At 41.5% G+C, this 11,916-nt stretch overlaps 1 protein-coding gene across 1 annotated transcript; it reads left to right on the top strand.

Moving 5' to 3' along the window:
• Nucleotides 1-10,829: 10,829 nt before the first annotated feature.
• On the top strand, nt 10,830-11,846 carry LOC126792856 (uncharacterized). Its single transcript, XM_050519347.1, has 2 exons — nt 10,830-11,317; nt 11,391-11,846. Exons 1-2 carry the CDS (start codon nt 11,079-11,081, stop codon nt 11,806-11,808), a joined length of 657 nt encoding a protein of 218 aa, XP_050375304.1. The 5' UTR covers nt 10,830-11,078; the 3' UTR covers nt 11,809-11,846.
• Nucleotides 11,847-11,916: the final 70 nt, after the last annotated feature.

Here is an 11,916-nt window from a genome sequence, read left to right as displayed (position 1 = left end):
TCAATCAAGGTGATTTTCACAATCTAATGTAAGTAGCTAGCTAGCCGTGCTTTGGCTTTTTGAAGGTGTCGACGTCGATTTGAGAGAAGGTAGGAGAGAATGGCGTACGTCATGGTGACATTGTGTTGGGAATGCTGAGGTGGCGGTGGCAGTCGGCATGCGTACTTGGTCTTGTGCAGCGATTCTGCATGCTTATTGTGAATGTACAAATCCCATGCAATTAACCTGATTAATTATGTATTATTATGCTTCAAATTACGTAATTAGCGATTTAGCGTTTAGGGGCTCAATCTTGATTTAGTTGTACAGCTTGTACGAATTAAACCCTTGATTCTCATCCGCAACCGCAAGTTCATATTATGATTAATATCTATTTGTCGGTGCTTCGATTTATACAACTTTGCAATGTCCAATTGAGTTTATTTCATTATTAATCAATGGTTGTATATATATAATCTAGCTAGCAATTATTGATGTCGATTGTAGATACGAGTTATTGTCTAATTAAATTTCATTTTCCCCTTCGTTCTTCCTTAAACAGAGATATATATGCGTTATTCCTAATCTTACTCGTCACTTCCTATTGTTTACTGGCTTAGCTTCCATCTGCATTATAATTAAACAATTGATCAGTTCTGTAATTAGGTTGTAGTAGATTACTGTAACAATTATCAAATCGTTTCTTTAAGTCATGGACAATATAATTAATGTTAACTAGATAGTTGACTTAAGTCACTCAACTAAATGATAGAGACGTGGGGTGTTACTTATATATATATATATATAAGTTCTTGCTAATTATATATCACCTTTAAATGGAAGGATCCCACGTTCCAGCTAGCTCGACCTTCATTTTCTAGCTTATTATCCAAAAATACTATTGCTGGAATACAAAGCCACAAGAAACAAATGAGCAACAAAGACCCCCCAACTTCCACTGATCAAAATTCAATTCCCAGAGATGGTATATATGTTCTAGTATGAGAGAAGATATCAGCAAGTTCGTAAGCATCTTGTCGTGATCAGATCAATCTAGTCCTGAATCAACCATGCATATATTTCTTTGTTTAACTAGAATATAATTTAAATTAACTTAGCTGTGGGAATTAATAATAGATTCTGATATGCAGGCCGGCCATGCATAACAGCCTAGGTCGAAGTCACGAATTAATTAGTAACGACGTCAACTACAGTACTAATCGATCAGCATGGACTTGGAATTCTATCTGTTTTATGCATCTATCGATCGATGAATCAGATTGTTCAATTAATCGTGCACTTGATTATTTGGTCCTAATCAATACCATCTTTGATAATTCCTCCTTTTTTGGGGGGAGAATGTAACCGGCGCGGAGAGCCAGTAACCGGCTTATACATAATAGATGGAACAATGAGGTATACGTTGCAGTAAAGTTAGATAACATATTCTAAAAAAAAAAATATATATATATATAATGTGTAGATAAAATTGAAACAATTGAAACAATTGTAACATTACGGGAGATAAATGAAGGAATAAGGACCAAGGCTGGGGTAGCTTCCTCCAGAAATCCCTAGTTAGGCTCTCTTTTTAGGGCTCTGGTAATGATGATGCTCGCCGCTTCTCCCAGCTATACCTTTATACCAGTCCTTCGCCCCTACTTAACCGGTCGCCCTCTTAATATGACAAATTATAAATAGTACTATTTTTAAATATATATTAAAAAAATATCCCCACTTACTTTTCAATTATAAAAATCATCTTAATTAATCATAAATTAAAAAATAATAAAAAAGATCAAAACAAAATTAGAAAATAGTCACTTTTAAAATATTTTTCAGACACTCTTACCATTTCTTATTCATATTTTTCTTCTTTTAATTTTGGCCATAACTTTATCGTCCGGTGATAAATTTGAGAGTGGTTGGTACCATTGGAAAAATATCTCCCCTGTTTTATTTGATACACTACTCACTTCGAACTGCCAATCGTACAAGGTGTAGCAACCCTCACAAAAGGTTTCCGTCGTTAATAGCGATGCTCTAAGCAATTCCGGCAAAACCAAAGTTCAAAGTTCCATACTTCTAGTTATTATCTTCATTCTGAGTATACTAATACCAATTTGCTTTGAATTTTAACATAATTTCACATATTTAGACATTTTCTCTTGGCATGTCACACTCGCTGTCACACTACCTATCACAGTCGCTGTCACACATGCTGTCACACTACCTATCACAGCCACTGTCACACATGCTACTGCACTACCTACCACAATCGTTGTCACACATGCTGTCACACTACCTATCACAGTCGTTGTCACACATGTTGTCACACTACTTATCACAATCGATGTCACACCTGATGTCACACTACCTATCACAACTATTGTCACACTTGTTGTCACACTACCTCTCACAACTACTGTCACACATGTTGTCACAACTAGTATCATATCTACTATCACACTACATGTCACACATATTGTCACACTACCTATCACACCCGTTGTCACACCCAATGTCACACCCGTTGTCACACCCAATGTCACACCCGCTGTCACACTACCTATCACACTAACTGTCACACCCCCAGTCATACTACATGTCACACTGTTACATCCGATGTCACACTACCTATCACACCCTCTGTCACACATGCTGTCACACCTCATGTCAAATTATCAGTCATAACCCTTGTCACACTACCTATCACACCCTCTGTCACAACATCTGTCACACTATCTATCACACTAACTGTCACGCCCTCTATCACAACTCATATCACACTACCTATCACTGTTTTATGTGATTATTCCCACAACAAAAAGTCGAAGAAGAAGAAATTGTTATTGGCGCCCAAAAACTGCTTTGGGCACCCATGTCATCAACCTCCGACTACTCAAAGCCTCATACAACTTCAATTCCATCAACCTCCTTTCCTTTCTCGCCGCAAGCTCCTACCCCAATATGAATCCCACGGTCCTATGGCACGTCTTTGTGCTTTAGATTCTTACTGGCAGTGCCGAAGTCGACGAAGTTGCAGACAACATGCACGGTGAAGTTGCAGACCCAAGCTTTTGAGCCGAGACAACCTTTTGAGCTACCGCCACCGCCAGCTTCGATGACGACCCAGCCCAGCGCGCTACTACATACTAGATCGATGAAGACCCATCGCCGCCGCTACGCATGAACTGAAGATGACGTAAGCCCATACAACCCTCATTTTTCCGGTCGGTGTTATTGCTAGCGGTCAAATACTAAAATCAACTAAAAATGCAAACTTGAACTTGGTTATTCAATTGGGAGATCGATTAGAGAGAGAGAGAGAGAGAGAGAGAGAGAGAGAGAGAGAGAGAGAGAGAGAGAGAGAGAGAGAGAGAGAGAGAGAGAAGATCCAGTGGCATCTTTTGTAATTTTTGTGAAACTTTGGGCCAACGACTTAAGTATTTTTTTTAAATGACTTTCTTATAATTTTTAAACCTTGCTTGAATTTTGTATAAGTACATATATCAAAATAGCTTTTTTTTATAAGAAGCCCTTATATACCTAATTAATATATATAAAGCCCTTCTTGGCTACGGAGGTCCGCGCCAATATTTTGGTGCGGATTTCAATTTTTTCATCATTTTTCGATCAAATTTCCTCATCTCCACCATTTAGTATCTAAATAATATTGTGTAGATCATCTTTGCAAATTTTCAGCCAATTTGGTGATCGTTAAGGCTCTCAAAAATGCATTTTTATGTTAAAAATATGAACGATTCATGTTTGACAGAATTCAGTCAGTCCATTTGTTTTTCAATTTTAAGGGTCTTAACGATCACCAAATTGGCTGAAATTTTGCAGATATGATATACACAATATTATCTAGATACTAAAAGGTGGAAATAAGAAAATTCGATTGAAAAGTTGTAGAAAAATGGATATTCGCACCAAAACCATTGGTGCAGACCTCCTTAGCTTAGAAAAATCCTATATATTGAAAACTTGATGTATATAGAACTAGGAAATGGCCCACCGGTCTCATTCTCGTTGCCACTCACCATACAAATTAAAGGAAACTAATTGATATTAGTCAAAATATTAAACCCTCGTGTCTGAATTGCTGATTAAGCTGATGGTGATTGTTACGAGAGCTAAATTCGGGGCACCGAGCTTCTCGTATCATTGTATTCCGATGTGTCAGCTAAATGGGACCTGCACACAACAAATCAAAAGTCAAAGGACCAGCGGTGCGCCAGCCTTCGACCCTCCGAAGCTTAAGTTAATATCCGGAGCGGAATAAGTTCGGGAGTTAAGGACTTAGGAATACGTTACATCTTTTAGGTGTCACTAGCAGCCTATTTATAGGTGCACTTGGGAATGTGTTTGGTCATTCCCTCGATGTGGGAATATATGCCAGTACGTTGTATTTATCTCTGGAGGCGAACCACCGTGGGCGGCGTTAGTGGCGATACCCGAGCAAGCAGAGGGGTTGCCGAATCGGCATGTCTGCCTGCTGGTTTTCCAAGTCTCCGCCAACCGGTCCGGTGACCGGGGTAAGAGGAGATTAAGCCGTAGATCACCCCATTCATGGGGTGGCGTTAATAAGTCCCCAAGTCCCCAATCGAGGAGATTCCTTGGGTGGGGAGTTTCATATCTTCATCTCTAGTGCAAATATCTGAATTCAAATTGCTCGGGACCTGGACCGGCCTATATGTGGCCATGGAGAGTGATCTAGAACCTCGGGGCTAGGCACATGGGTTAGCTAGTGTGTTAAGGGCGTCTGTTGATCTGGCGTGACCTAGATATGCCAGGGTCAGGTTATAACTGTTAGGTTAGGTACCGACCACTCGGTCGGGTGCCGACCGTATAGGGCACACATGGCTCTGGTCAAGGACCTTTGCATAAGACGAATGGGTTAACCAAGTGCGCGAGCATCGTCGACCTGGAGTGTGGCCTAAGGCTTAGAGAGTGGCCAGGACCTCAATGTTATACAAGAGTTAATTAACAAACGCAGTTAAGCATGTGGGTTAACTAACATTGGAGCATCACTAGACCTTGAGTGACCTAGGATATCGGGGTTAGGCTCGCGGGTTAACTAACACGCTCAGAGCATTCATGGATCTGGAGATCAGCCAGGGTTGGATATTTTTTTTCATTCCGGAGTTATGTGGCGAGTCCCCACAGTCCTAATTCAAGGAATGTCCCCCGCTGCAATGGCCGAAGCCCCCCTGCACGAGTGGCCAACTCGTCCCGGGGGCTTGGACAATCAATACAGGGGACAAACGTGGGTCCCTCCAGGACGTGAAGCGACGGTGACGTCAGCGGCAATGATGGCATATGGGGAGGATCGATGGGTTGTAGATAAATACGCACGAGTGGGGCGTGTGGGGAGAGCAACCGAGGCGGTTTTACAGTAGTGGGGCACGTGGCGATGATCTGAGGGCTGGGGGTATTTTTTGTCGACGGTCGAGATCATCTCTAGCGGCTATATATAGAGGGGTGGAGTCGTTGGGTCTCATTTGTAAAAAAGTGTTAGAGTAGAAGTAGAGAGCAATAGAAGAATTCCCGGCGATTGTGATCGGAAAAGAGTAGGTATCTCAGCGTTTACAACCACGAGAATCATTACGTCCGCTCGTCCATAACTACCAAAGGTATCACTCTCGTTTCTTTACTTTTTTTTTTTTTGGGTTTGGGAGCATGGGGTTGATATGTGGTGATTTGGGAGTTGTAGAAAATGGGAAAGTCGGTCGGAGTTGTTGGGAGTTGCGGATCTGAGGATTTGCGCTCAAATTCGCCAGCTACCAACACACTGAAGCGGGCTGTGAGGTGGGGAAAGTCTGAATTGGGGGGCGTGCCTTATATGAGCGATGTGTGGTCATCTAGTAACCCACACGGTCTTTTGTTATAGAGCATTGAAATGGCGGGGAAAGCAGCCCAAGAAGCGGGGACCAGTGGCGAATACCGCAGATGGTGGCTGGGGGACAAGAATGTGGACCCGCATGGTCGCGTTGCGACGGTTGAGGAGTTGGAGGGCATCCGAGAGGTGTACCACATCCCGGCGGAGATTATCGTGAGGAAAAACGCTTTTTCACATGCCACCGGAGGGGGCCTGCTGCGTAACGGAGCAAGCGCCAAGGGCCGGGGTCCTGGCCGAGGTCGGAGAGTTAGCGCCCCATTTGAAGAGGATGGCGGGGCACATGAGGCATAGGTGTCAGGGGCCAATGATCCGGCACATCGATGATGCATGGCTCGACTTCCACGAGGTGGAGAAGCGGCTCACGCGGGTAAGCGTTGTCTCAGTTATGATTCTGATGTGTTGGAGGTGATGATCTAATTAAAATTACCTACAGGTGGCGGACGAGGTGCACGACGCTCGAGACTACTTGGAGGCCTTGTTCCAGGCGAAGGCGCCCGAGGACGAGCGAGTCATTCAAGGAGAAGGAGTTAGAAGACAAGCAGGTGGTCGACGACGCCCGACTGGCCGAGGCCAGTATGGTGGTTGGGGAGTTGCGGGGCAAGCTCCAGAAGAGCAAGAATTCTCTCGCGGAGAGCGATACCATGGTTCTCGAGCTGGAATAGCAACTGGTGGAGAGGGAGAAGGAGCTCGTGGCCTTGAAGGAGAAGGAGAAGGCCTGGAATCAGGCGGCCGCGGCCTTGGAGGCCCGAAAGAAGGAGTGGAAGGAGAAGCTTGATGCAGAGTGGACCGAGAACCTGACCAAGAAGCTAGCGGCGAAAGAAGCCGACTTCGCTCTGCGCCGGCAGGCGGCGGATAAAGATCATGTGGAGGAGCTCAAGAAGGAGAGGGCGGAGGCGCTGCAACGGTCAAAGGAGGCCTATCTGGAGGGTTGCAGTGACGGCCGACAAGAAAGGTTTAATGACGGGCAGTAGAACCGGTTCGAGTTTGGCGACGACAGGCCGCAATGGCGCGGCACACCACCACATGTGCACTACCCACCTCTCGGCGATCTTGTCTGTGCCGGTCGGAGCTCCATCAGTGACCCACAGCGGACGAAATGTGCAAAAATTAAGTTTCTGGGCAGATTCCAATGATTTCGCGATTCCGGCCTCCGTGGGTCGCCGATAAAGCTCCGGCCGACACAAACAAGATCGCCAGGAGGTGGGTAATGCGTCTGTGCTGGTGCGTCGTGCCGTTGCGGTCTGCCGTCGTCAGAAACGGGACACCTGATTCAGATATCCGCACCTGAAAAGCCTTATATATATATATTTATATTCATATGTTTATCTAATTTAGACTCAGTTTTCAATCTGGGATATTTTGATACAGTGATATAATGATGCCTTCGAGCCATGATATAAGTGGCTGTATAGTTATATTATACATGCATGTGTATAGGAGTCATCTGGAAAAAGGAAAAGGAATGTCGTTTTAGGTTTTCACATAAACAACAGCAAGGTAGGGTCATGATTTTTGCATATATCTCTCAGAATAGGAGCCAAAGTTAACCTTTTTGACGTCTCAGGGTCAGAAATGCTGTATAATTTGTTGCATTGACTCTAGAAAATCGATCCATGCCAGTTCAACATATGACATGATCACGAGGGTCACTTCCAGGTCTACTTACGATGTTAATCTCTCATCTTTTCAACATCGTGTATGGCATGCATCTACTACTTGATAGCAAAATAGCTCCATCTCAATGCTAATTGATATGATTCGATCAAGTGCTGCCAGCAATAGTACGTCCTTAAACCTCCAAAAATAAGCTTGCACATGTACATTGATACATATGTCAAACTTAATATCAGCATAAAGATTAATTCGATCTCTCCAGAATTCAAATGCTGATCGAATGTCTGAATAATTTTTTGAAGCTGCATATACCAGCACCATTTCAGGCTTTCAGCTTTATGTACGAAAAACTAACTGAAAATGTACTAAAAACATAATCCATTCACTAATTCAGACCTGCTTATGGTAATTGTCAAAATAGAGATTTAATTCCAAGAATTGTGATATGAAGATATACTGTATATGAAGTTCAGACATTAGACCTCGAATATATATTTTCACTCGTACGTACAGTGGTCGTTTTTCATCAGATATATCAAATGATGAGACTCCTTAGTCTTTACCTATAGTTTTTGTGTGATATGTAACTTCTGCATAAATGGGATTCAATCATTCAATGTAGAAAACAAAGAAAAAAAGAAGTATCATCGGCCAAAAGTTTACAGGAATTGACCAAAATTCATTTCCTGAAAACCATGGAAAAACACGGAAGGAATCACTATAAGTGGGAATAAATAGAGACAACATGACTACTATGGTGAATCGACCAGGGTGTACATGCCGATTGAGAACCCCACAAGAAATCAAAGGTGAGCTTTTCGAGTCTCGATTCCTGGATTAAGGACCTTTAACAGAATGAGCGGCATGGAATTGTGAAACATAATAAGAGGTTTAGGTTCATTGCCACATTTCGCGGACAGAACTAGGAGGCTGCCCTAGCTGCTGTGTGCTTGTAATTAAAGCTTAAACTCACAAAGGAATATAGCATATAGCTAGTTGTGATCATCATGATGACACAGTTGTAATTCCTTGACCTATTTTATGTGAGCCGCTTATATGTTTATAGTAAAACATTATATCTTTCATTCTGAATGTGGAATGGCCGGGGTTGAATTCAAAGTCTAAAAGGGGCTCCAACAGAAGATTTACTACCTTTGCATAATTATCCGATCCCACTAGAAAACGAGCATGCTAATTATGGAATTCTGGGACTGGGAACCAACATAGCTACAATACCTAAGAATGGATTTGGAACTCTATGTAAATGATGCCTTGCATTTGCCCCATCCAATTTCATACGTATTGTACGCGCGTATAAGCCTTTCAAGAACATCTTTGTCCATCCTCCTAGGAACCAAGCAAAGAATTAGCGGTCTATTTTTGAACTGATACGAGCATAAAAGAAAAGATGGAATATACTCGATCATGAGAAAGAACGGTGGTGGTTGTTAGATTCAGAACGATATATTGAAACCGATAACTAACACTCTTATGAGAGCGTTCGTGACTTCTTTTGAAGTGAGCAGATCTCTGTATCTTTGATCCTTTGAATGTTTATTGTATTATTGTACTATACGTATATATATAGTAGAATACAATAGAACAATACATACTATACAATGATACTCATACCTAAGTGGGTCTGTGTGCATGTTATTTAATTATGAATTCTACAAGTTTTAAAGGGGACTTTGAAAGTGGGAAAAACGAAGATATATAAAGCTAACCAAAGAGTGGAACAGTGTTGTTGAGCAATGATTTTGTCTAACAAGTATGCATGGTCATGACCTAGCTAGCTTTCGAGATATAATCATAGATAAGAATGCTTCAAGTTAATCCTAGAGCTTAATACTACTTAATACAACAAAGAAACACAGCCATTAATGAGCTGAATAGAGCTGAATAAAACCATGATTAATTTAATTAACTTAGGAGGTGGGATTTGTAAGAGAATAATGTGTGTTTAATATAATTCTCTACCCACTACTATTTTGCATGCTTAATTTGGCAATCATCTTCATCATGCGGACATTGGCATCTAGGTCTCTCTAATACGTACATCATCATTATGTCACTCCAACCAAGTGCATAGTCTTTAAGAGTCTCGTCGCATTGCTCGCTAAGGAGAGAACACAAGGATGATGATCAATCCTATATATGTTCGATTCACCGGCACATGCAGGAAGTTTGATCCTGATCATTATCAAATTAACATGCAGGGTTATGAGAATTCTTCAAATCAGGACGTGCACTTCTTTGCGGTTTGAGATTTTTTTTAAAGTACATTCGATTAATTACTATCAATTTCTTCAAATGAAGCCAATTGTATGACCTAAGTATTAAAGGATTTAAAGTTGCATCAAAGACTCAGCAAATGCTACTAGCGAAGATGCTTATTGCAAAATGGTTTGGCAATTGCCAAATGGCATGTTCGTTCAGATCGTTCGTGTCATGGCCTCATGGGGTTAATTATCTTACAAATTCCATGTGTTACGTTAAAACTCCATCACATGTCTCTTGAACTTAATTGTGTAAAACATGAATTTTAGAATATGCCAGAATTTGCAGAACACCAATACGTCAAACGGTTTTGTTTAATCGAAAAGAAAACGGTTTAATTGTTTAATGAATTTTGCTTTTATACTAAGAGAAAACTCACCTAATGAAATGACCTCACGCCCCTTAAAAGGTTTTGACGAAGCTTAACCGCTCTTCCTGCCATTCTTCTTTTTATTAATGAGAACAGCACGGAACTAGACTAAGGAAGTCATCTGCGGTGCCCCTTGCACTTTCTAATGGGACTTTCCCTAGTTGATTCTTGTTACTCTTCGATTTTCCATCAACTTGTTGTTGTAAACATCATATCATAACTAAACAATGTTGAGAACTTGAGATAGAGAAACATGACAAATTGCGTGCATAGATTTCTAGCTTATACCGCGATCAACTTGTAGTGAAGGCATCAAAACTTTCAACATGTTAGGCTTCACGCACAGTTAAAGAAGTAATGGGTAGAAGGTTTAAAGCCTTATATGACATGAACAGTAAGATGCCATCATCTCACGTACATTCGGAAGCATCAATATCAGCTTAGTTGACGTGAAGATTGGAGTATATTTACTGTTAGCCGCGTGTAGTTTATGAACTTCTACCTCTGAACCGTCAACATAAGCCTCAGCTTTGGTTCTTGGATGGTATTCCTCATCTTCATCAATTATCACTAACCCATCTAAACAAAGACTTAGGTATGGTAGTCTCCTTCTATAGTCGATTTTCAAGCTTTTGTTCAATAGTGTCTTTCTAAAAGAATATAAATGTTGCTTTTGTTTTCAAATTCAAATGTACGCACGCTTCCACTGCTCTCATATATGGCGCACTTATGATTTCCATACAAATATATTTGGTATTGGCTCTAATCTATAGTGGTATGAGGAATATTTTTGGTTCAAGTCGTGCATAAGTGGGAAATAGATTAAAGAAAATGGTGGTGGAACTGAAGCCACTGACTTCAGTCGCGTACTAGTTGATCACAAAATAAGATTTGCCTTGGCCGGCTACTTATAGACGCAGAGGTCCGTTCATGGGACATACCACTAATTATCAAATAATGGAGAGGCTACTCATGATGACCATAGCAATATGCTACCTCTGTGGTTGTATAGTTGAACTCTCTGGTGAAGCTGTTGAGTCGCCTCAGTACACAGTGGTGCTTTCAGAATCGGATTTTGAGGTCAGGCTCTATAGAGAATCCGCATGGATGTCAGCTCAAGTCCGAGAAACAACTTCATTCGAAAAAGCCACTAAAGATGGCTTTCACAGGTTCTCAAACTCCGTTTTACGTTTTCTTTCGTTAGTTGATTCCATGTTTTCTTCTCACTTCTGCTTTTCACAGGTTGTATCAGTACATTCATGGTGACAACCTGAACTCGTCTCAGATTACCATCACGGCTCCGGTGTTAACAAGCATTGTGCCATCTGTTCATGGACCTGAGTACTATGTAAGGTTGTATCTGCCTGCCAAATTCGAAAGAACACCACCGCAGCCTTTCACTGAACTGAACTTGCAGTTAGATAAGCGGAGAAGCCACTGCATAGCAGTCAGAAAGTTTCCAGGGTTCGCTAAGGATGATGACATTAATGAAGAACTTGAAACTCTTATGAGCAGCCTAAAAAAACACTTGAGTGGAAAACCAGGAATCCTGAAAGAAAAGAATGCTTATGCAGTCGCTCAGTACAATGCTTCGTATCACCTTTCTGGGCGCTTGAATGAAGTTTGGATGGATCTTTCGGGGTTTACTATCAACTGCTGAGGAATGCATAATGGTAAAATAACGTCCTAGAGTTACGGGGTCCTAGTCAAATCAATGGACATATTGCTCATTGCTTCATGTAAACTGGACCACCTTGTAAAATACAAA

Source organism: Argentina anserina, chromosome 4, assembly GCF_933775445.1.
Source record: "Argentina anserina chromosome 4, drPotAnse1.1, whole genome shotgun sequence".
NCBI classification, from domain to species: domain Eukaryota; kingdom Viridiplantae; phylum Streptophyta; class Magnoliopsida; order Rosales; family Rosaceae; genus Argentina; species Argentina anserina.
This window is presented reverse-complemented; position numbering and strand designations above follow the sequence as displayed.

What these genes read in the sequence shown, in the direction of transcription:
- LOC126792856 (XM_050519347.1), top strand. Translation starts at nt 11,079, where the DNA reads ATGGGACATACCACTAATTATCAAATAATGGAGAGGCTACTCATGATG. An exon ending in ACTAAAGATGGCTTTCACAG is followed by an intron (nt 11,318 to 11,390) that starts GTTCTCAAACTC and finishes TGCTTTTCACAG; the next exon opens with GTTGTATCAGTACATTCATG.